We start from the raw sequence: 22476 nt of genomic DNA on the forward strand, positions 1-22476 counted from the left end.
TTGGTTTATTACATTCTATTTCTTTGCATGATGAGTAATCTGAGCTAAATTTTGACAATAAAGCTGAACTAATATCTGTACTCATATGTTGGTCACTTGATGTTTCAAAAAGTTATGGGTCAATGTGTGTTTGTTTCCTAATAATTGTCAAGAGGGTAGAGACCTTCAGGGGCCGAATTTTTCGGCCCGAGCCCAATCCAGCCCGAGTGTACCTAGGCCCGGCCCAGCCCGGGCCCGAAAAGTTTTGGAGATTTTCGGCCCGAGCCCGGCCCGGCCCAATAAGTTTTTTGTTAATTCTTGGCCCAAGCCCGGCCCGGTCTCGATAAATTTTAAAAGTTTCATTTTGTAACATCTTTTACGGGCACTTTTTCAACGTTTGCCTTTATTCTAATTATCGTTTAACGAAAGTCAATAATTATTAAAGAATTGCAATTAATCGGCCCCAGCCCGGCCCGACCTGAAGAGAAATCAGTGTAGGCCGGCCCAAGTCCGGCCCGGCCCAAAGAAATAACAGAGTCGGCCCGTGGGCCGGGCCGGGCTTCGGGCCTCGGGCCTAGCCCGGCCCGTGCAGGTCTCTACAAGAGGGTATTTGATAAACATTTCATCAGAAACTATATAATTAAAGCGAGCCTAACGAAACTTCTACGATTCAACTTGAAGAGTTCCATGACACTCTTGTGAAATTTACCCGATTTGAATGAAGCATGGTATATGACTTTCTTCAACTTACAGAGATGATTCTATTGCTTGAGGTTGTAATTCATCAACAATAATAGGTTAAACTGTAGTAAAAATCCACCTCCTGTTGAAAGTATTGAAGATGGTACACACAAGGGAATTTTCCAATATAACCGCGTAAAAATAATATAAAACATACTGTGCAGCTTTTTTATGCCACTCTGATCATCCCAGAGAACAGGGGTAAAGAATGAAAAGGAGAATATATTGCTTCAACTAAAACAAAATCGACTCACAATTTTTGTTATGGGAGATGGAAGAAGTTCACTTTTCATTATTTCTCATGCAGACCTATATCTTGGTTCGGATTTGGAATAATTCAACGGTCAAAGAAATTTCTAAAAATAATTAACCCTTTCGGTCCTGATTTTCTGTTTATTCATTGATTTATATTTTTATTTTGCACTATTATGCTTTTAGACTTAACAAATTAAATGAATTGCAATTTTGTTTGCAAGTGTTATATTTACATAATTTATGAGAATACACATTTTTAAAGATCTGTACAATATAGCTATATTTCATTTTTGTCAAGAAGCTATACGCAGTACTTATAGGCGCTATTGCGATGAACAAAGCTCAGCCACGAAAGTGTTTGTTTTTAGCAAATATATATATATATATATATATATATATATATATATATATATATATATATATATATATATATATATATATATATATATATATATAGGGTGTTTCAAAACAACACCTACAACGTTTGGAAGGTGATTCCTCACACCAAGGTAAGACGAAAAGTATAGACCAACCTGGGTGCACAAATGCTTCCTTTCGGAGTTATAGGCTGCCCAAAATATGAAAAAGTGAACTTTAAAGGTCCATAGTTTCAATACTATGGGACCTATCATAGTCGGGTCAAGACTTCACTTAGTAACTAATATGTACACTTATCCAAAAATATATGTTTCAGAATTCTAAGGTACTCACGAAACAATTGTTAAAGAGGGAGTTTGGCTACGGGCATATAATTTGAAGTATTTTCCAACTACCCCTACAAAATTGTTGCGGTAGTACCATAGGATTCTGAAACTTCCATATTTGGATAGAGCACATAGTAGTTCTTAAGTACATTCTTGACTCGACTACAGTAGGTTCCGTAGTTATTAAGCTATGAACCTTTAAAGTTAATTTTTTCATGTTTTCGGCTGCATGTAACTTCGAAAGGAAGCATTTGTACACCCAGATTGGTCTATACTTTTTGTCTTATCTTGTGTTAGGAATCACCTTCCCAATGTTGTCAGTATTGTTTTGAAACACCTTATACATAAATATATATATATATATATATATATATATATATATATATATATATATATATATATGTACACCAGGGAGGACCCTTGTTGGTCAAAAAGTTTGGATCACTTTCATTCTGATTTTTCAAGTCCTGGCTCATTGACGAATGATTTGATCCTGTGTCAGCAGGCGAGCAACAAACTTAGCGGCAACATGTCTCATTTGCAAAACTTTACACTGGCACGAGCTCCAATTCACTCCTGCCGGTTTTGAAATATCATCGATCATGAAAAGACGATCCTCGCTGATTTTGGGGCAGATTTGTTCGATGTTTTCGTCGTTTCGAAATGATGAAGTGCACCCAGAACGAGCATGATCTTCAACACTCACCTCACCACACTTAAAGCGCCCAAACCACTCAAAAAATTGCGTGCGGTTCATAGTATCCTTCTTGAAAGCCTGTTGAAGCATTTGGTAAGTTCTTGTTTCCGATTTTCCAAGTAGGAAGCAAACACACTCCTTGTTCCTTTGAATCTGCCATAACGATTTCGCAGGCGGCAAACGAGAACAGTTGAGAAAAACAATAATACGATCAAACCTTAACCTCCTACGAAGACACCCCTTGGCCAACTGATCTGGGAAAGTCTACCACCTAGCAGGAGAACTCCCTACTACGCCTAGGAACGGCAGCGCTCTTTCAATCTGGTTTCTTTTGCCTCCTCAATATATATACAGGGTAATTCAAAATAAGTATTACAAGAAAAATCTCGCAAACTATACATCAAATATGAAAAGTGTTAAGAGTCAATGTACAATACAGAGGGGCCTAAAAATGACTTGAACACGAGATTTCTCTCCCTCCATTTTTGGGGTAGGGGGTGTACGTGAAATTTTCAAATGAGAACATAGGTCGAGTGATACCTCGTTCGAAAGAGGTTGGAAAATTGAACAATTTTTGCAGAAAACAATTTTTGATATGGGGCACCGTTTTCAAGATGGTTTGCAAAAATGGTCCTATATCAGATAAAATTTCCAGTACTTATAAATTAGAAACGGTTGAGTAGAAGACGGTGAAACAAAGAATGAAAAAGGAAAAAGCCATAGGAAACGTGGAATGGTATTGTTGCGGTGTTACCAGGGTCCCCATCATGGGGTCCCGGGACCAACTTGAAAATTTTAAACGGGAATATAGGTCGAGTGATACCTTGTTTGATAGATCGTGGAAAGCCAAACAGCTTAGTTTAAAATTTGTTTTGATTTTGGTCAAGCATGTTTCAAAATAGCCGCCGAAAGTGATTCCACATTCAGATACAAAGCGCAGTGTTCAAATTGAGTGTTACACGCCAATATTTTGTCAAACGAGAACAGTTGAGAAAAACAATAATACGATAAAACCTTAACCTTCTACGAAGACACCCCTTGGCCAACTGATCTGGGAAAGTCTACCACCTAGCAGGAGAACTCCCTACTACGCCTAGGAACGGCAGCGCTCTCTTAATCTGGTTTCTTTTGCCCCCTCAATATATATACAGGGTAATTCAAAATAAGTATTACAGCCAATATCTCGCGAACTATACATCAAATATGAAAAGTGTTAAGAGTCAATGTACAATACAGACGGCCTAAAATATGGGTTAGACACGAGGTTCCCCGCCCCCATCTTGGAGGGAGGGGTGTATGTGGAATTTCCAAATGGCAATATAGGGTGAGTGATACCTTCTTTGATAGATCGTGAAATACCAAACAACTTAGTACAAAATTAGGACCTCGTGTTTGACCCATTTTTTAGACCCCTCTGTATGTATATATAGTATATATATTTGCTAAAAATTAACACTCTACGTGGCTGAGCTTCGTCTATCCCGATTGCGCCTAAAAGTACTGCGTGTAGCTTCTTAACAAAACTGAAAGCACTAAAGAAATAGCCGAAAATGATTTAGACCTTAATACTTATAAACTTCTATCTTTTTGTTGGTAATCCCTGTAATTAATCTATTTTTGTCAATACCAAGGTCATTTGAAAGTTTAAGATAGTTTTCTTTTTGTTTCTAAACTAGATTATCATTGTTGGTTCATCGGTTGATTTGAGGAAGGTTATGTTGATATATATACTTATGGTATTTTCATTAAGATAATTTTCTGTCTGTCGAGTATTTAGTTATTTGAGCTTCTTATTTCATGAAAATTACCGGTTTCCACAGTCTGAATTCAATATTTTAATCTCTATTTTTAATAATATTAAATGTGCATTTATTTATATGTTTGATATACATTTTTCTATATACAGTTATATTCAAGAGACATATCATCTATCTTTCATTAAAAAGTCGTAGTTTCATAATTCTTTGTAGTGCAATGCACTTTGTCTTAAAGATCTCAGAAACTTAAAAATAGTTTATTTCTGTTGACGGATAGAAGCAAAGAGCTTTTTAAAAGAAAATCGTGGTCAGTTTTTTGTACAGTATTCTACATCGTTGGTTCTCGACATTTTTTTGGATCACGGTATAGTCTTCTTTATTGAGTATATCTGCGGGTCACGAATGTCGTATTGGCAACATTACGTCAGATTAACATTACTTACTACACTACAATTGATACTGGTTGTCCTTTCTGACAACTCGCTGCGCACAAGTGGTGCTCAACTCTGTGTTGCCAGTTTTGTGTTCGGTATTGAAACACGAAATTATTCCCTGCAAGCAAATCTTATTTTATAAAATTAAATGACACAAAAGAGAACTAAAAGGCATGCTTTCAATAACCAGCAGGTCCACTACTGAAGTTGACATTCGACTAAAACATGTGTATTTGTTTCTATTCAAATTGGCAACGTGCGGAAAGGGTGAAATGTTTACCATTGCAGAGCGAGATAAATGAGCCACTATAATTGGCTGAACTTGCCGTTGCCATAGAAACAGGTCTTCTTGCGTGATTGTTACGACCACGTGCAGGAAGGAAAAAACAAAGGAAAGCAACTGTCAGAAAGGACAAGTTGTGTCAAATGAAGTGATATGTTCATTGTTGAACAGTTCTGGAAAATAAATATTTTTAAGTCTTTGGAATACTTTGTTTGGTTCCTTTTCTCATGCTTATATTGAATTATATTAAGAAATAAAACACAGTTCTGACCAGAGCAGAATGAAATATATTAAAAACTATACTTACAATGTGTCTGATGAAGAGGACGTTAGGTCCTTGAAACTGTAACACATTGTAAGTATAGTTTTTAATATATTTCATTCTGCTCTGGTCAGAACTGTGTTTTATTTGTTACTCTACTTATCCAGAGCCATGGAGTTTGTTCATTATGAATTATATTATTTTTATTTATTTTCTACCTTCATTGTCACATCGTTTCGAAAGGTACGTGACATACACAGATAATCTCGCGGCACACTGGTTAAAAATTATTGTTGTACATAATATGTTGTTGCAAGTAAATATTCAGATAAGAAATGAAAAAAACGAAGTTAATAGTAGATTTAAGTAAGGCAATTAACATTGTGATCTTTTTGCGAGATTGTCTAGCATTTCATATGATTGAAAGGAGAAAAGAAAAAACAAAATGTAATGGCTACAACACACTCTTTATTACTTTCTCAAATAGAAACACAATTACATAAAATAATATCTTTGTTAATTTCATTGTTTGTATTTGGAGGGAAACATGGGATTGTATACAATTGGTAAGACGTATAGAGAAAAAACATTTCAAATTTGTTAATGAATACTTACATGATATACCTCACAATATTACTAGATGAGCAATGATAACTTAAATATTAGAGATATATGAAGTAATTTTGAGAATATTTTTGTTCACTTCAGGAATTAATAATGAAAATTTTGAGTTGTTATCATGGTTTGAACAAATAAAAATGGAAGCTCGTATACAATTGTAAAGATCAGTTATTACAATACATCAAAGAACTAATATTCAACGTAAATAATGTAGTTTTGAATATTAAAAAAAATTACCAATACAAATTATAATGAAATAAGACTTATAAATACTATTATTAAAATTAATGTATTAAGAAAGCAAAAAGGCAAATAATCTTCAGTTGTTTTTCAATCTGCAGATATGTACTTTTCTATCAAATTGTGTGAGATTTGTTTTGAATATGAATCTAAATTTTTAACCAGATAGGAGCATGCAACGAATGTGATGAAAACAAAGTTTTGTTTCGAAAAAAAAAAACAGTTTAGAAGATTTAGAAGATTAGTTGCCCATTGTGCTGGCAGATGGAAGGAAAAGATTTGTCTTTTTTTGTTAATTTACAACCACTCATTTAATTGTCCGCTGCCTCCGCTGCATGTTCGGAGAACTGATTGCCCTGCAAAGAAATAGAAAATTAAAAATAAAATGTTGGTTCTAACATTAATGTTTACAACGGCAGTAAAATCAGAAAACGGGACAGCAATTAACGAAGTTAAAAGTTTTTTAATACACGGTTAAACACTATTTACTGTATATTATGTGCATTCAGGAACGGCCTTAAATGGTGCAGTGCCCGTCCAACAGGAATCAATATTAGAGCCCCACATTCAATGCTAATTTGCTGGTATATATACGTAAGTGGAAATGTCATATTATGACTAAGTACTTTACAAGGGTAATGTTGTAGTTATAGACGGATTATTTTCGGAATAGTTATGACTTTTGGTGCGAAGCTAGTCAAAGAGCCGGAAAATGGAAGGGAAAATTCTGTCACATGATGAGTTGCGCACAATGAAAGCGCTGTGGTCAGTATAAAATGTCCATGTAAGTTAATAGATCAAACACTTGTAAGCTACATTTTATTTTTGTCCTAAAATTGCATACATTCTGGCCTACAAGTATAGGTATATTATTTTCAGAACAGCTGTGAGCATTCTGAACGTATGCACGTGAACCTCTGAATCCAATCGCACAGCATGATGTTTCTACAATAGCGCGAAAACAAGTGCCTAACAGCTTACGTTTCCTACTCGGATCAGCAGTGTTGCAAGTTCATCAAGAAATTAGCAAATGCTACCAAGCTGTCAGGAAATAGCATGCATAACGAAATCAGACTAAATAAATGGCCAAAGAAACTTACCAAAAAGGAAAAAAAGGCTCATTTCGAAACAACAGTATTCTTTCGATTTCTACATACCCCCGCTTACGTAGATCCAACTTCGCTCTTCTCAGACACATACTGATCACAGCGCTTTCACTGTGCTCAACTCATCATGTGACAGAGTTTGCCCTCCCATTTTCCCGCTCTCTGACTAGTTTCGCGCCAAAAGTTATAGCTGTTCCGAAAATAATCTGTCTATAACTACAGTATTTGAATATTACCCTTGAAAAGTACATAGTCACAATATCACAATTCCACTTTTTAGTGACTGTGACATTATTTATAGAAAAAAACTATTTTGGAAAAAGAATGAAAATTTTAGTACATTGTTGGGAACAAAATATATTTTTTTAAATTTCTAAAATCAGTTAGCATTCATAAACTATAAGTGAATAATTATTACTAATTTTTATTAAACTTATTTGTGATGATTTTTTACTATGCAAAGTTGTTTTAGAACTTTTGTCTAAGATCAAATTCTTATTAATTTTAGATTCAGTGAACAAAATTTTCTAATTGTTCAAACGCTCTGCTGAATTGACGATTTTAACCGAGTTCTGATAAGTTTCAAATTAGAAATCTTCTTTGTGTAGAAGCTGTAGTCACTGGGATTGTCAAGGGAAGCGTATATTGCAATGCATTTTTGTGTATATTTGATACCCATGAGTGGACTACACTCTAGTGCGGGGCTCGATTCGAAGCAATCGGCACAGTCGACTTAATTCCGGCGTTGTGTGCATTCTTCTGCATCTTTTTGCTTGGAAAATATTTTTCTATCTATCTATATAAAGAACATTATTCTGTGTAGTCGTCACTAAAGGTATTTACCCCCACATGTTTTTTGTACTTCCAACTTCATAACAAATTGATTCAGTGAGTACAATTTTATTTGATGCAGAAACCTTCTAAATTTTTTTTGTTACTGGTCGAATCGAATTGACTCATTCATTTGAAAGTTAATAACGGTGCTGACGACCGTATTATGATAAAAAAAAGAAAGAAAACTATCTCAAGAGTTAATTACAGGTTAGCGGTGTTGAGTAGTAACTAACTCTATGATCTATGGAACCCGGAGGTTCAATGACTTCTATAATTAACAGACTGGATCCAGTTTCTACTTTGTATTCCTATTTCTGCTAGATTCATCTTAATATCGTTCTCCCATCTGCGCCTAGGTCTTCCTAATGGCCGTTTTCCTTTTGGACTTCCAGTTAAAACTTTGAAAGCCTTTTTACTTTCTTTCATATGACCTGCCAACCTAAGCCTCCTAGACTTAGTGACCCTAACAATGTCTGGTAAACCGTATAAGTTATGCTGTTCTGACGCCATTCTTATTTTTTCCTATTGATTTATATCTGATTTTTAAAAAAAATATTATCTGTGAAATGAAATTGTAGCTTAATAATGTTATTCCCTCTTCAAATCTAGTTAAATATCGCTTGCTGGTTTCAAAATCAATTGTATATATATATATATATATATATATATATATATATATATATATATATAATATTGTCTAAATTAAAATTGATTATTGAATATTAAAATTATTTAAAGAAAAGAAAACAAATTTTAATGTCTACCGCATGAGAGACATTTAAATAGCTTTGAAGAAGTCGGAAAAAATCAAAAAGACAAGTATTATTTTTCCCAAATAAACAAATGGGCTACATAAATAAAGTTATTGAAGATATTCACTGTTAGCGAATGAACTACGAGTAGTTAACTGTTGTCTGTATCCTACTTATAAACCATCTACACCTGTCATCTGCATTTATAATAGCAGAACATAAGTAATGGTAATTCCTGACAGTTAACAGCCAAAACATATACCTACCCTGTCACTATCTGCACTGTTGCCTGCTTAGTCCTAAGAGATACAATGCCAACGTCCAGGCATCGAGGCGTCCAATTTGCATATTTAAAACTATTGTGACTATTTAATTGCAACTTATACCTACATTATTGCAATTTAGTTATTTTAAAATAGGGTTAGATTACTTGTAACGTACAGCAGACTATAACTTGTCTTAACAATGTTCATTTTGCTTTGTTCCAAGAGAGTAGAATTAAATTTCATAGTTGAGGAAGGAAACATCGAAGAGTAAATTAGTAAATAGTTTGTACAGAATCGTTAACCAACTTATTTTAATACTCTTTACTAAGGTAAACTGAGTATTTGATGTTTATGAAGTTACGCAAAGCAACACAGGAAGATAAAATAAGTTCACATGTTGATTATTATAAAGAATACAATTAAAAATCGTAAATAAAGATGCTGTAGCGTTGTTTTTACTTAAAATAAACTGTTCTTTGTAATGTGTTATTCTTATTATTCTGCATTATGTTTAAATCATTATCGTGTTATTTATTTTCATGCATTATTCTACGTACTTAGGAGAACAGGTGCTTCCACAATATCCATGAACATTCGCCCTTGGACAAACACATAAGAATTTCATACTAATACTTCTTTTCTTTTTTTTTAAAAAAAAAAACACGATTGCAATTATTGTTTAGACTACATGTATTTAACATACTGATTAAATTTTAAAATGGAAATAGCAATAATATATAAATGAAGAATATCTATGACAGTTTATAATTTCACATTTACATAGTACACTATTGTTTGGACCTCCTTCCTTCCACAGAATCTAAAGAGCACTTATTGCTGTTATTGAACATTATCTACTTCTTTCTTAACCTTTTCGCTTCTAGTGGTTCACACATATCCCATAAAAGTACATCTTTGTAACCTAGGGCTGGTGCGCATGCTTTCTCCGTTTGTGGGCCTTGAGTTCAATGCGCTTGTCTAAGAAAGAAACCCGAGTATTGCTTCAGGAAGTGCAGGAAGTTCAAGAACTACATAAATGCCTTGCCGCCGCATTAGACAACATTACCAGCATTAAAGGGCGTTCAAAATGGGCTGCATCGTAGGGTTCTACGAGGCCGGCTGGACGTTTTTTCTGACTACCAGAGATGTGGGGCACTCTAATGTCATTATCACTCGATGTTGGGACTTGTGCATACATGAAGGTCCCAGTGCATGACATAAATGTTCCGCTAGACCACGACAGACCACAGAATGGGAGAATATCGCATTGTGCGTGAAGTACTATGTATCCCTGTGACATCTGCGCTTGGGATCCGAACACAAGAAGTGAAATCTCTACTACGTCATGTATCATCAAGTACCGTGTCTTGAAGACTGGCATCAGCTGGATTACGGGTGCACTATCCATTGCATAGGTTGTTGTTAACACGAATATATAAACGACAGCGTGTGGAGTGGTGTCGCACTCGGGAACCATAGAAGTATGATGAATGAAAATGGATCGTGTTAAATTATGAAGTCTCAATTCTGCATGACTATGACTATCATTTGCGTGTGTGGCTAGGCAAAGGGGAGAAGTGACATCCAGCCAATGCTGTGTAACGACACAACGGCGTTACTCCTAGGATCATGGTCTGGTGAGCCATCGCGTATGACCATCGAACACTTCTCGTAGTAATTCGCGGATCTTGACGGCACAGAGATACATGGGTGAGATTGTGCGTTCGCATGTGTTGCCCACTACGACAGCACGCTGGAACAATCTTTCAACAAGACAAAGCTCGGCCACATACGACATCTGTGTCTATAGACTGTCTACATCATGTTAAGATTGTTCCTTGGCCAGCAAGATCACACACAGTTTTCTTGTGATGCAAACATATTTCTTCGGTATTTACTGTAAAGTGTTTTAATGTTTGTTAGGTGTCGGTCTCATCTCTCTGAGGCTACTCGGACAAAATTTAGTCCCCGTATAAGCGCCCAACTTTATCATTACCAAGCGTATCATGAAGAGTCTCTGAATACGAGCCTACTCTGTATAAAACTTTCACACTTACGAAAAGCACAACAACAGTATATAACTGAGTAGATCGAAAAGATTGATGCTACTAAAGCTTATTATCGTAGATAAAATGTGCACTTCAAACAATGGCGGATCTGCCTGGGACATTCAAGGCCGCCAGTTTTTTGAGTGGCAAAAATAATTGAAGCTATTATTTATATATACTTTTGAAAGTTTATAGTAAGCGTTACATTTCATTGCTTATTTATTGGAAAACTTTTGAAACATTAGATATAGTTTCAGTTGCAGTTTTTGTTATGCAATGTGTAAAACAATACTTAAGGTCCACAATGTCAACGTCCAAATTATCCATAATATCCATCGGGAGAGAGTTACGTTGGAAACTTTTGCAGGACCTATGAAAAAATGTCAACTTATATATACCTATCATAGTTCTGGGTTTTGGCTACCCTTCCCCCAGTTTTTACCTTTTAGATCCACCAATGACTTCACAGTAAAAACAAAGAAAAGCTATTTAAAAATACACAAACGTAAGTAGGTGAGTGAGTGTATACTGGAGGACGCTTTCATAGTTTAACGGCATGCTGAATAACGTCATATTTGATCATAGTGGAAAGTTTCTTCTATTTTGAGAAGGTATTAAATGTCACATCTATATACTGTTTTCATGTTCGGAACACCCACGAATTTTAATTATGCTTTATAAATTGTATAGTTATTAGTCATTTCTGAAAAATTTGTTTGTATCAAATTAGACGATAACTTTATCTTTAGAAATTGTGTTTGTTTATATTAAGACACTAAGAAGACAAAAGGAAACTTTAAGAAATCATTTTGCCTTTGTTAAGAAAGTTTCTTATAATAATTGTACCTTGCATTATCATTATTTTTAGACGAAGTCAAAACAATAATTAGCTTCCGTTGATGGATTCTAATTGGGCAAAATAAAAATATTTTCCAATATGGATTTGATTCCGTGAAGTTATTGTTCAATATATTTCGTTTGACGTCTTTTTAGTAATTGCGTATTCGAAAGAAAAAAAAATAGTCAAAAGAATTAAATCCGCATTTAATTGAGAAACAGAGCTTTATAATATATATTTTTTCAAGGTTGCGCATATTTCTTATGTTAAAAGAAAAGAAGATGTACAGGTAAACAGTTGTAATTGGATATTGTTAGTAAAACAATGAAACCTAACTTCTCAGAAATGACAATGTTCCATGTAATGTTTACACTCATAATAATAAATACGCCTACAATTTTTCAAAAGCTAATGTTTCTGGACTTGTTAAAATGTTGAATATTTGTTGAAATTTCAGACAAACTCTTCTATACTCGTAATTCCAGAACTTGTCGCAGGTAAAGGTAAGCTGCCAACAAGGCAGAAAGCACTGTTGCCACACTTGGTACAATTGTACCAAATTCAGCCCTTTTTGTCATTCATCGGCCCGTTGGTACCACGCTGGCATTTTCAGCCCCTTTTGTGGAAAAGTTGGTACAATTCTATCCAATTCAGCACCATTTATTAATAATGTGTTGTGATATCTTTTAGGGAAGGTTCTAGGACCCTCGACCGGTTTTACAATTTTTACGAATGTCAGTTTACTTACCTTATATTATTGTTACAGTTTATTATCCTCCGTCGGTCGTGAAATAAGCGAGAATAAGGTGCAATAATTTATATTTTTATATTTTATTATAACGTACTGTTTACACACAAGCACGGAGATGACTGATTTGTTCCTCGTCGTGTACATATTTTGTCATATATAGCCATAATACCGTTTTGGTTTATTGCTCACTTTGAAATAGAAGCGCGTTTGGTTTCCTTACAATATATACCGAAGATGGTAACTTTTTTATTTAATTTTGCGGCCTTTGTTATACTTCCTGCGTGCGAGAAAAGTTTCACCTATTTCCATGGTTGTTCAGAGTCCTCCTATTTGGATGTTTTAAAATGAGCACTTTCTTGATTTGGACTCTTGGAAGAAGGGGTGTGTTCTTGAAGTTTACCTCTTTTAGTTTCGTGTTATAGAGCCATGTATTACACTGGTATAAAATAATGAATTCAACCCCTTTTGTTTCAATTTGGTACTATTTTTCAGCCCACTCCAGAGCTAGGACTGTGGCAACACTGGCAGAAAGTATAAGATTTCATTTCTGCTATAAGAAGGTAGAGATATGAACTGGAATATTGTATGCAACTTTCAAGGTTAGCGTTTATATTACAAACTGTGCGTGCATCACTATTAAGGGAATGTGTGCCATTCTTAGGACCGTAGTCTCTGTTAGGAGAAGGGGACAATATGGCTCAGTGGTAGAGCTCTTACCTTTGGTTCGTGTGGTCCCTGGCTAGATACCCTGCCAAGTAAGTTTGTGGTCGACTACATCGCGTCCGTGAGTTTCCTCGGGGTAATCTCGTGTTTCCCCACTTTCTCTTTCCACCAATTCTTCCATTGTCATTAACTTGTGAGGGGCACAGTGGCACAGTGGTAGAGCGCTTAGCTCTTTGCGTGGGGACTGGTTCTATCCCCGGCCAAGTAGCTGGTAGTGAGTAACATTGTGTCCTTGGGTTTCCTCGGCGTATTCCCGTTTCCTTCCACTTTCTCATTCCACTAATTATTTCATCGCCATGTACTTGTGGGGCACGATAGCTGAGTAGTAAAACGCTTTTCTCTTTTACGTGGGCCCCTGGTTCGATCCCCGGCCACGTACATTTCTGGTGGACAACAACGTGTGCGTAGGTTTCATCAGGATACTCTCATTTTCTTCCACTTTCTCATTCCACCATTCCCTACATCATCATTCACTTGCCTTAATCATCGTCTCCTCTACCCTAAAGGGCATAATCGTGTAATATTAAACAGAAAAGTTTCATTCTCATCTCTTTTTTTTCATTAGGAGAAGACAACAATAAGAGATACAACCTACTACTTAGCAATGATTTCTAATTTTACTTACACAGTACATAAATAAATACTCTGTCCTAGAAGAATAAAATTCTTCAGTTATTATTGACGTCAAACGACATACTTTTAGGCTCATAAAAATTCGGTTTTCATGATTTTTCTCGAAAATCATGAACGAGACGTTACCTTCAAACATGTCATCCATCAATTGATATTTGTTTTATCTTTGCACAATATTATACTTTACACAAGAATTATAGTTTTAGAATCAGACAATTTCGGGTTATATCTCATTTTAAGCTATTCTTGGATTGAATAAATAAAAAGAAAAGTCCAAGCTGCCCAAGGTACTATGCAATTTTACTTTAAATGTCCCATTGCCATTAGCTAAAAACTCTTCTTTGAAATTAAACATCATTTGACTGAACATCATGTATAATCGGAATTGGTGTATACCAAACACCTCAGATCAGGCGTATAGAACCTTCAGCCTTAAAGCTGCATGCAGTTTTCATAGCCATAAAATGTGACCTTTCGGGTTTCTTGTAAAAAAGAAAAGTGATAAATTATATAAGGATAGTTCTGATAAAGAAATGAACGATGTATTTTCTTACTGATCTCTTTGGTATGTTGTACAGTTATACGTCCTCTTTTAAATTATCAACGTAACTACAATAACAAACAAGAATTAGATTTGTTCAAACACTACAATGCCATACACTGATGATAATTTTATATACGTATATTTCTTGAGAAATGGCAGTTGTTAACGTGGCTTTTAAAAGAAAAACGGTTCCCCATCCCTCGCTTAGAAGAATGTCATTAAATCCAAGAAACACTGATAATCATATCCTGGAAGTAGACCTGCTTAGAGAAATCTTTTAGAAGTGAGGAGACGCACCTGCTGAGTGCTAAAGCGCTTATCTCTAATGCGGCGGGTCCCTAGTTCGACTCTAGGCCGTGAGAGTTTGTGCTGGACATTATCATCCTAATCGTGGACTTTCTCAGGGTTTTTCCATTCTTTTTATAACTACTAATATTGCCCACGAGCCGAAACTGAAAATAAGATCTCCTCGTCTTGTAAATATTTAGAACTCTCGTCTCGTCTCAAAAATTATTTCTCGGCTCGTCCTGATTTTCAGGTTGCTTTACTTGTCTCGTCTTAAACTTTTTCTCGTCTAGTTGCGTAAATTTATGCCCTGGTTTTGCCTTTATTTCATCTATGATTTATTATTGAAATATATTTCCTAATGATTTACATATCTTTAAACGCTGGAAATTGCTATTGATTATGTTTTTTTTTACAATTTCTTTATCAGTTTATACTATGAACTATGTAACACTAAAACAAGTGTCTCACACCTAATGCTTCTTCTTACCCACTCTCCCTCTCTTTGTGTATATATATATATATATATATATATATATATATCTTTGTCTGTGCGCGCGCATATGTGGATTACTGAGAATGCGAGTAGGAAATTGTGACGTGACAGAGCATCAAATTGGAAATGATTATTTTACACATTCAGTTTTTTCTTAGATGCAATTTGGTTTCCAAAGCTCCCATTTCTTCATTATACTCTACTATTCTTCAGTAATCATAACTCTTAGGCCTTTTCTCTCCTAGATAGTCCTTATTTCTTCTACAACATGCAGAACATGCACGTATTATATATCAAACCAGAATGATCCTCCTCCATAATATCAAGACAAAGAAATCGAATGGCTTTAATTTCGAAATGTTCATTCACCTTCATTTAGTGAAAGTATGGAGCTTGAAATTGTATATACATTAAATTGTCCTGATTTTCTTGTTGAGCTTAACGTTTCATGATTATGCCTTGATGCTAAGGGAGACAGTGACAATGCATTGGATGATAACGGCGAAATGATGAAGGTAGAAGGAAACGGGAAAACCTAGAGAAAACCTACATACACAGTGTTTACTCCTCACAAAAACCCACTTTTTACGCGGGTTGGGATTAAACTAGGAACCCCAAACATCAAAGGTGAGCACTTTATTACAACCACCAGTTTCTTCTAAATAAAAAATATGATACTTTAAGATGCAATAAACATTTCAAAATACATTTGTAAAATAATATATCAGCTTCGGTTGTGGTTGAAAATAGAGTAGTATGGTCATTAATTCCTCATCTACTCACAGAATCCCCTGGTCGTTATGTGGTATCGGTGCGAGAGATCCATATTCAATTCCTGGTGGAGCTCATGTGGTTAGGGTCCCATTTTAAGACGTAGATCTGTTTCATATAGTCGTGTTGCTGAAAGGAACGCTAAAGAAATCATATCTAACCAATCATTTACTTACATGCTTTCTTGGAGTTGTTTGACTAAAACTTACTCATTCAATGTGTTACCCATTTCGCATAAAAATTATCGCGAGAGGAGACTGTTTTCTCACCTGCATCATTGGGTCCGCTCGCCTTCCGAATCGTAGACGGTAGGAGGGAGACCTGTTGGAGGATTTCCTGACGACCTCATGACCCAGCCTGTCTTCCAGAGCTTCCTTCTGCAGCAGCAATTCATACAGATCTCTTACATCTGAAACAACAATAAAATTACTGCATAAATCACTTGTTTATAAACAGTGTATAATTAGAAAGTTCATTGAAATATTGAGTTTATTAAGAATGATTAAGTCGGAATCCTACATAATATGACTCGCTAGTACATGAGCAAAAATGTTATCCTGCGCTTTTTCGTATCGCTACTCTGGCAAGAAATGTTTCCTAATTCCAAAATAGTGTTTTTGTTTCATGTTGGTATCTGACGGACATTGTTAGGATCATAAAGTCTATCCGCCTTATGCAGAGTCGTTTCGAAGAATGATTAGCGTTATACTAAACTACTGACTACTGCAGAAGACTTATGTTAGTTGAACTCTTTAGTATGGCACTAATCGCACCTCAAAACGACTCTGCATAAGGCCCTATGAGTCCCTAATAGGAAGATCATATAGAAACAATTATAATGGAAGAAAGTAGGAACGCTTTGAGTTTTAACCGGAAATTCAATCGGAAAATGACCATTAGGAAGTCCTAGACATAGATGGGAGGACAATATTAAGATGGATCTTGCAGGAATAGGAATACAAAGCACAAACTGGATTCAGTTGGATAAGGATAGAAGGCAGTGGAGAGATTTTGTAACTCCGGCATTTCATTGGACTTCCTGGTTTCATAGTCCATAGAGTAGTTAGTTGGTACTTGAACATTGTACATACATATGACGGTTCATACTGTTTTCTAATAATGTATTTCTCGAATGACAAAACGAAACTTAAAATACAATACATTTTGAGGTAGGTATTTTTCGAATACTAAATTACAGCATGCATGTTGTAAAGCAACTCTTAAAAGAATATTGCTCCAACTGAGAGAATTCTTTTTCATGCTCTTCTAATTAATCCTAATTAATTTTTCACTCAATCGTATACGACAGAGATACGAATACAGAATCTACAAGAACAGTTAGAAACGCTCATGTTTTTCAGTGCGACTTGAATTTTTGATGAATAGCATCTCATAATTCGAAGCTCGAGACCTGTTTTAACGGAGGAAATTACATCGAAAATTTTAATATTTTTCTTTAAAGTGGCCCCAACCAAATTTCTCCACGCGTTTTTACTATATGAATGTTAAACACTTTTCTACTTAATCCAATACAACAGGGACACGATAATAAAACTTCTTCCAGGCTTTATAGTTAGCTTACATGGCTTCGGCGTAGCAGACTCAAGTGCAATTCTTGGTGGGGTCTCATTAAAATCTAGTCCACGTCTAATATAGCCTCAGTGCTGAACGGGACTCTAAACTCCAATTCAACTAACCTACCAACGAACACACAAATTTCGAAAATAGTTAAAAATATGCCCATGCTCTTCAGAGAGACCCGAGGTATCGCATCACACGATCGTCAGCCTAACGCCTCAAACCGCTCAACTCCGCAGGTACTAGCTGACCACTGGCTCACTTGATTAAGTCGAGTACTAGTAAACGGAACTTATATTAGCTTTTTGCTATCTACGGATCAAGGCTCCTGCAATATGCTTTCTGTTAGACATACTTTTATTCACCTTTATCAGTGATTCCATATATGTACTCTAATAACTTGACGTAGTGCTATTTAACAATATAAAAACTTCATACCAACTTGACTCTAATAACTTGACAATGCTGCATAGCTTACGACATTGGTGCTAACTTCTGAATAGTCTGTATAGTTTGAACAATGATATTAAAACTTCCTATAGAGTTTTTGGGGACATTTAAAGATATATATTTGAATTTATGAGAAGAACCTGAGACGAATATTCGGACCCAAGAGGAACGGGAATGGGGAATGGCGGAAACTTCATAACGAGGAACTACATAATTTATATGGTTTACCCAACATTGTTAGGGTCGTCAAGTCTAGGAGGCTTAGGTGGGCGGGTCATGTAGCTAGAATGGAAGAAAGTAGAAACGCTTTCAAAGTCTTGACTGGAAGACCAATCGGAAAACGACCATTAGGAAGACCTAGACGCAGATGGGAGGACAATATTAAGATGGATCTCGCAGAGATTGGAATACAAAGTAGAAACTGGATGCAGTTAGCTAATGATAGAAGTCAGTGGAGAGCTTTTGTGAACGCGGCATTGAACCTCCGGGTTCCATAGGCCATAGAGTTAGTTAGTTAGTTAGTTATTTGAATTTATGATTATATTTCACCATTGTCTGGATTCACATTCCGCAACTTTTTCTTGCCATATAGCTTTATTTTTTTCTTTCCGTTAGTACCCACAACTTTGGAAAATGTTATATCTTCAGAGGGGTTATGTACAGGCAAATCTGAACTCAAATTTCTCAAAGCTATTTTACATTTCGGAAAAATACGTTGTGAGTTGATAATTTACAGAAATAATTAAGACATATTTTCAACAATTCGTGCCCCATGTATTGTAATTATAAAGATTGCTAAGCGAAATTTAGCGCTAAGGATATGTTTCCCCCCTTTGTTCTAGGTTACCCAAGGAAAATAAAACTATATGCAAGGTACAATAGAGGAGCCTACATGATACTGTAAACATACTCCGATGACACGTTGTAATCGAATGCCATTTATTTCAAAGCTCTTCAGATTCACTAAGTTCTATTTTTGAGTGGCTAGTGAAGTCATTTTCAACTGGATGGTCTGTGACGTCACAGTTTGCTACTCGCCTTCTCAATGAGAGGGAAAGGAACTGGCAGGTAACCTAATGTTAATAAAACACGGTGGTGACACACAGCAAACAACAACAGCACAAGCGTTTGATGGTTTCGCAGGGACATTACTCCTGGATCATGACTGCGTGTACATTGCCAACACTTACTCTACGCCATATGAAGCTTCTGAGCTGGCATTCCGTTTTAAAATTCTACTGTGAGCTACAAAACATAAAACTGCCATTTTTAAAAAAATCTTACATTTGTTTATTGCCTATACACTTACATTTCTGGTAAATATGGAATGAAACTATCCAAGTTAGGAAATGTCTAATGTACACGAAAAACATACGTGTACAACCCCACGCGTGTACAATCAACTGTGAGATGAGGCTGACAGTGGTAGTTACGCGGGACAAACAAGCAGTTGTTGTCGTCAGCGCCCCCTGCCGTTAGTGTCAGCTCAGTGGGGGAATCAAGGTTAGCCAACGCGATCTACCGAAAATTTCCCCGCGAGCTACTACTAGCTCGCGAACGACGGTTTGGCGATCACCCCTCTACGCCATCTCCTCCTTTCATCCTTATGGATTCAGATTGTAGAACAACCCTCGTACGGCATACATCGACCAGTTGAGGATGACTGGGCTAGTAAAACGTTAAATAATAAAACAATACAGGTTCGTTTGACGTCATAGAAAGTAAGCCTTTTACATACATTTATGTTTTATGTGGTATGTATGTTTGTGCGTCTTTCCTTCCGAGAAGTTCTAATTCGAAGCAAGTCTGCAAGGACAGAAGGTAACTTCCGTAGAAGTAAGACACAAACTATGTGCGAGAAGTGTTGCTAATCGTCGAATATTATTTATTAGAATAGACAGAGATCCTTTTATAATGTCATTCCATGTATTTTTTTGCGTAAGGCCATAATATCGAAATATCTCTTAAATGACAGAATATTGTATATCTTCACAATTGAAAATCATGCTACATTATAGCTTTCTATCCGAACGAAAAGTTACTGTTCGTTTGACACAAATTTCTGTACACGTGGCTTCATAAGCCAGTCCATAAACTCTACGTTGCATAAATGTAAGCGTTATAAATAATACAACGTGGTATACGACGCATTTGTAAACTCATAATTCGTATAATCCGGAATTTGCTTACGAATAACTATGCTGAATATTTAAATTTGCATAATCACACTAAAGCTTAAAAAGGGCGATGGAAATGTTTTATTCATGTGTATCGGTGGGTGAACATTTGATGTTTTAGTACATGAATTTCGTTTTTTCTTTTTGTTTTTGAGCTAAAGAGAAACAGCTGATATAGTGAAAATACATATGTTTCGTATTCGCATACATTCATTATAGACACGTCCAAACCGTGTATCTTTAGAATTAAGTAGAGGTTTAGCTACTTTCTCACATTCAATACTGTTCTCAATTTTAAAGTTCATAAAAATGAGACTCTGATGAGCTTAGGTTCTGTATTCTACGTCCTTGTGGAAATTCGAGGTTAGAAATGACATAGCTCCAAACTACAATCGGTACTGTAATCTAATGCGGTTGGCATGTATGCGGACCATCGTGTAAGATCAATATGTGAATTTACTTTTCGAATATGTGAATTCAGTTTTACATTTAAAATTTGACTTTAATTTATTACTAATTTAATGTTATTCCAATTATATTCATTGCAATTTATCGTTCATGGCAGGCTGCTTATCGCAAATTGAGGAGAAATTTATATGCAGCACAATTCCTTGATACTTCAGAAGGTTAAGTCCCGTATATGTGTTCAATTTTCAGGTCCCACCTATGTGTTCAATTTCCATCGCTACCATAAGTGTGTGGTGTATGCATCATGGTTCCCATAAAGAACAAATTCTAGATAATGCACATCGTGGCACTTTTCCACCCTAATTTTTGTGTGTCGAAAATACGCAAAGAATACAGGTAGAAGAAAGTCATTTGCGTTGGTCTGTATTTTGGCAAAAGTCGTTTAACCCATAACTGCCCGAATTAATTTATTCCTGATTTTATAATATTTTCAGTTACGTTTGTTCCATATGATCGTAGTAAATGTGAAAATAACGAAATTTTTGTTGTTATTGTTGTAATGTGTTCACTGTGAGCCGTGTCACAAAATTCCACACACAAAATCTCCCAGGCATAAAAGGTTATCCCTATTTGCGTGTCCATATATGGACAGCTTGGGAAGTTATGGGTTAAGAATGAATTCTGAAAAATATAGAGAAAAGTTAGTGATTTCCATGGAATGGGGTAAGTGTACAGCAAAAACGACTTAGTTAAGTCTGAATGTTCATTAATGTTATATTAGGCTATTTTATTAGGGGTCAAGAACTACCATGAATTCGGACTGGCACCAGCGAGCGTTCTGAAATCTAAAGCATGTTTTTGTATGTGAGTCGTCTAGTCCCAAAACGGCTCCTGTCCATTTACAGAAAATACCAGAAAACCTAGAAAAAATGTAGAATCGATGCGTTTTGTAAAACTGGAAATATTTGAGGATGTTCAAGTTTTTCACATGAACACACTGAAGTATTCCCAGTTCTACAAAACATACAGATCCGACATTTCTTTAAAGTTTTCTGAGATATTCTGTAAATGAACAAGAGCCATTTTGAAACTTTGCAACTTATATATAGTTTTGTTTCTTTTAAAACATTCCTTCTTAGTCGTCAAATGATTAACATTCCTGTTCGTATGTGCGTAGTTCCGGGATCGATCACAGGTGGTAGTGCCTCCCTGCAGTACAAACTTGAGGTCAAACCTTTAAGTAATAAATCTCGTCTAATGAAGCATCAGTGGTGAAAAGGGATATAAAGTCAATCGATCAATCAAATATTTTCTATTCTCGTTTCCTTCCGAGCAAAGGAAGTCACTTCTTCATTAGAAAGCAAAGTCTCTTTATTACCTATTCATTAAAAGAAAGGTTTATAGAAAGAGGATCAGAAAAGAAAGAAAAATGCTTCAGTATTTTTCTTAGTTGCTAAGAAAACAGACTTTTTTTAAAAAAAAGAAAAAAACAGTGTATTATATGCCTCCACGTGACTACTAGTGGTACAGAACTTAAAGGGTTTAGCAAAAATAGAACAAGGAAAATATTATTTGCTTTCTCTAGCTACAAGGTAAAAAACTGGGAAAGAATAGTCTTCAGGAACTAAATTCGTAATCAAAAGTTTTTGAAGTACCGTAAATTTCATAACCTGGAAGGCAGAACAGTTTTTTTTTTATGCTCTTCTCGTCAATTCTGCGTTGCCTTTCGATAAGGAAAGCAATACAGCATCGTAGACTAAAGCCCGCGAAAACACCTCGTTTATCCCTCTTTATCTTAATTTACTTCTAGTGCAAAAGCAGATGGACCTTTGTGATATACTGT

The 22476-nt window shown here is 35.6% G+C and overlaps 1 protein-coding gene across 1 annotated transcript in view; it reads right to left on the bottom strand.

Annotated features, from left to right (window-relative positions):
* Positions 1-5690: 5690 nt before the first annotated feature.
* The window catches only part of LOC145679835 (short neuropeptide F-like), a 372965-nt gene continuing 356179 nt past the window's right edge, over positions 5691-22476 (bottom strand). The window contains exons 3-4 of the mRNA XM_081750354.1: positions 16290-16429; positions 5691-6329 (exon numbers count right to left, since the gene is read on the bottom strand). Of these exons, the coding sequence (XP_081606480.1) occupies positions 6285-6329; positions 16290-16429 (185 nt within the window). The 3' untranslated portion in view covers positions 5691-6284. The remainder of the gene's footprint in view (positions 6330-16289; positions 16430-22476) is intronic.

This window comes from Thermobia domestica, chromosome 2, assembly GCF_964235325.1.
Source record: "Thermobia domestica chromosome 2, izTheDome1.hap1.1, whole genome shotgun sequence".
NCBI lineage: Eukaryota > Metazoa > Arthropoda > Insecta > Zygentoma > Lepismatidae > Thermobia > Thermobia domestica.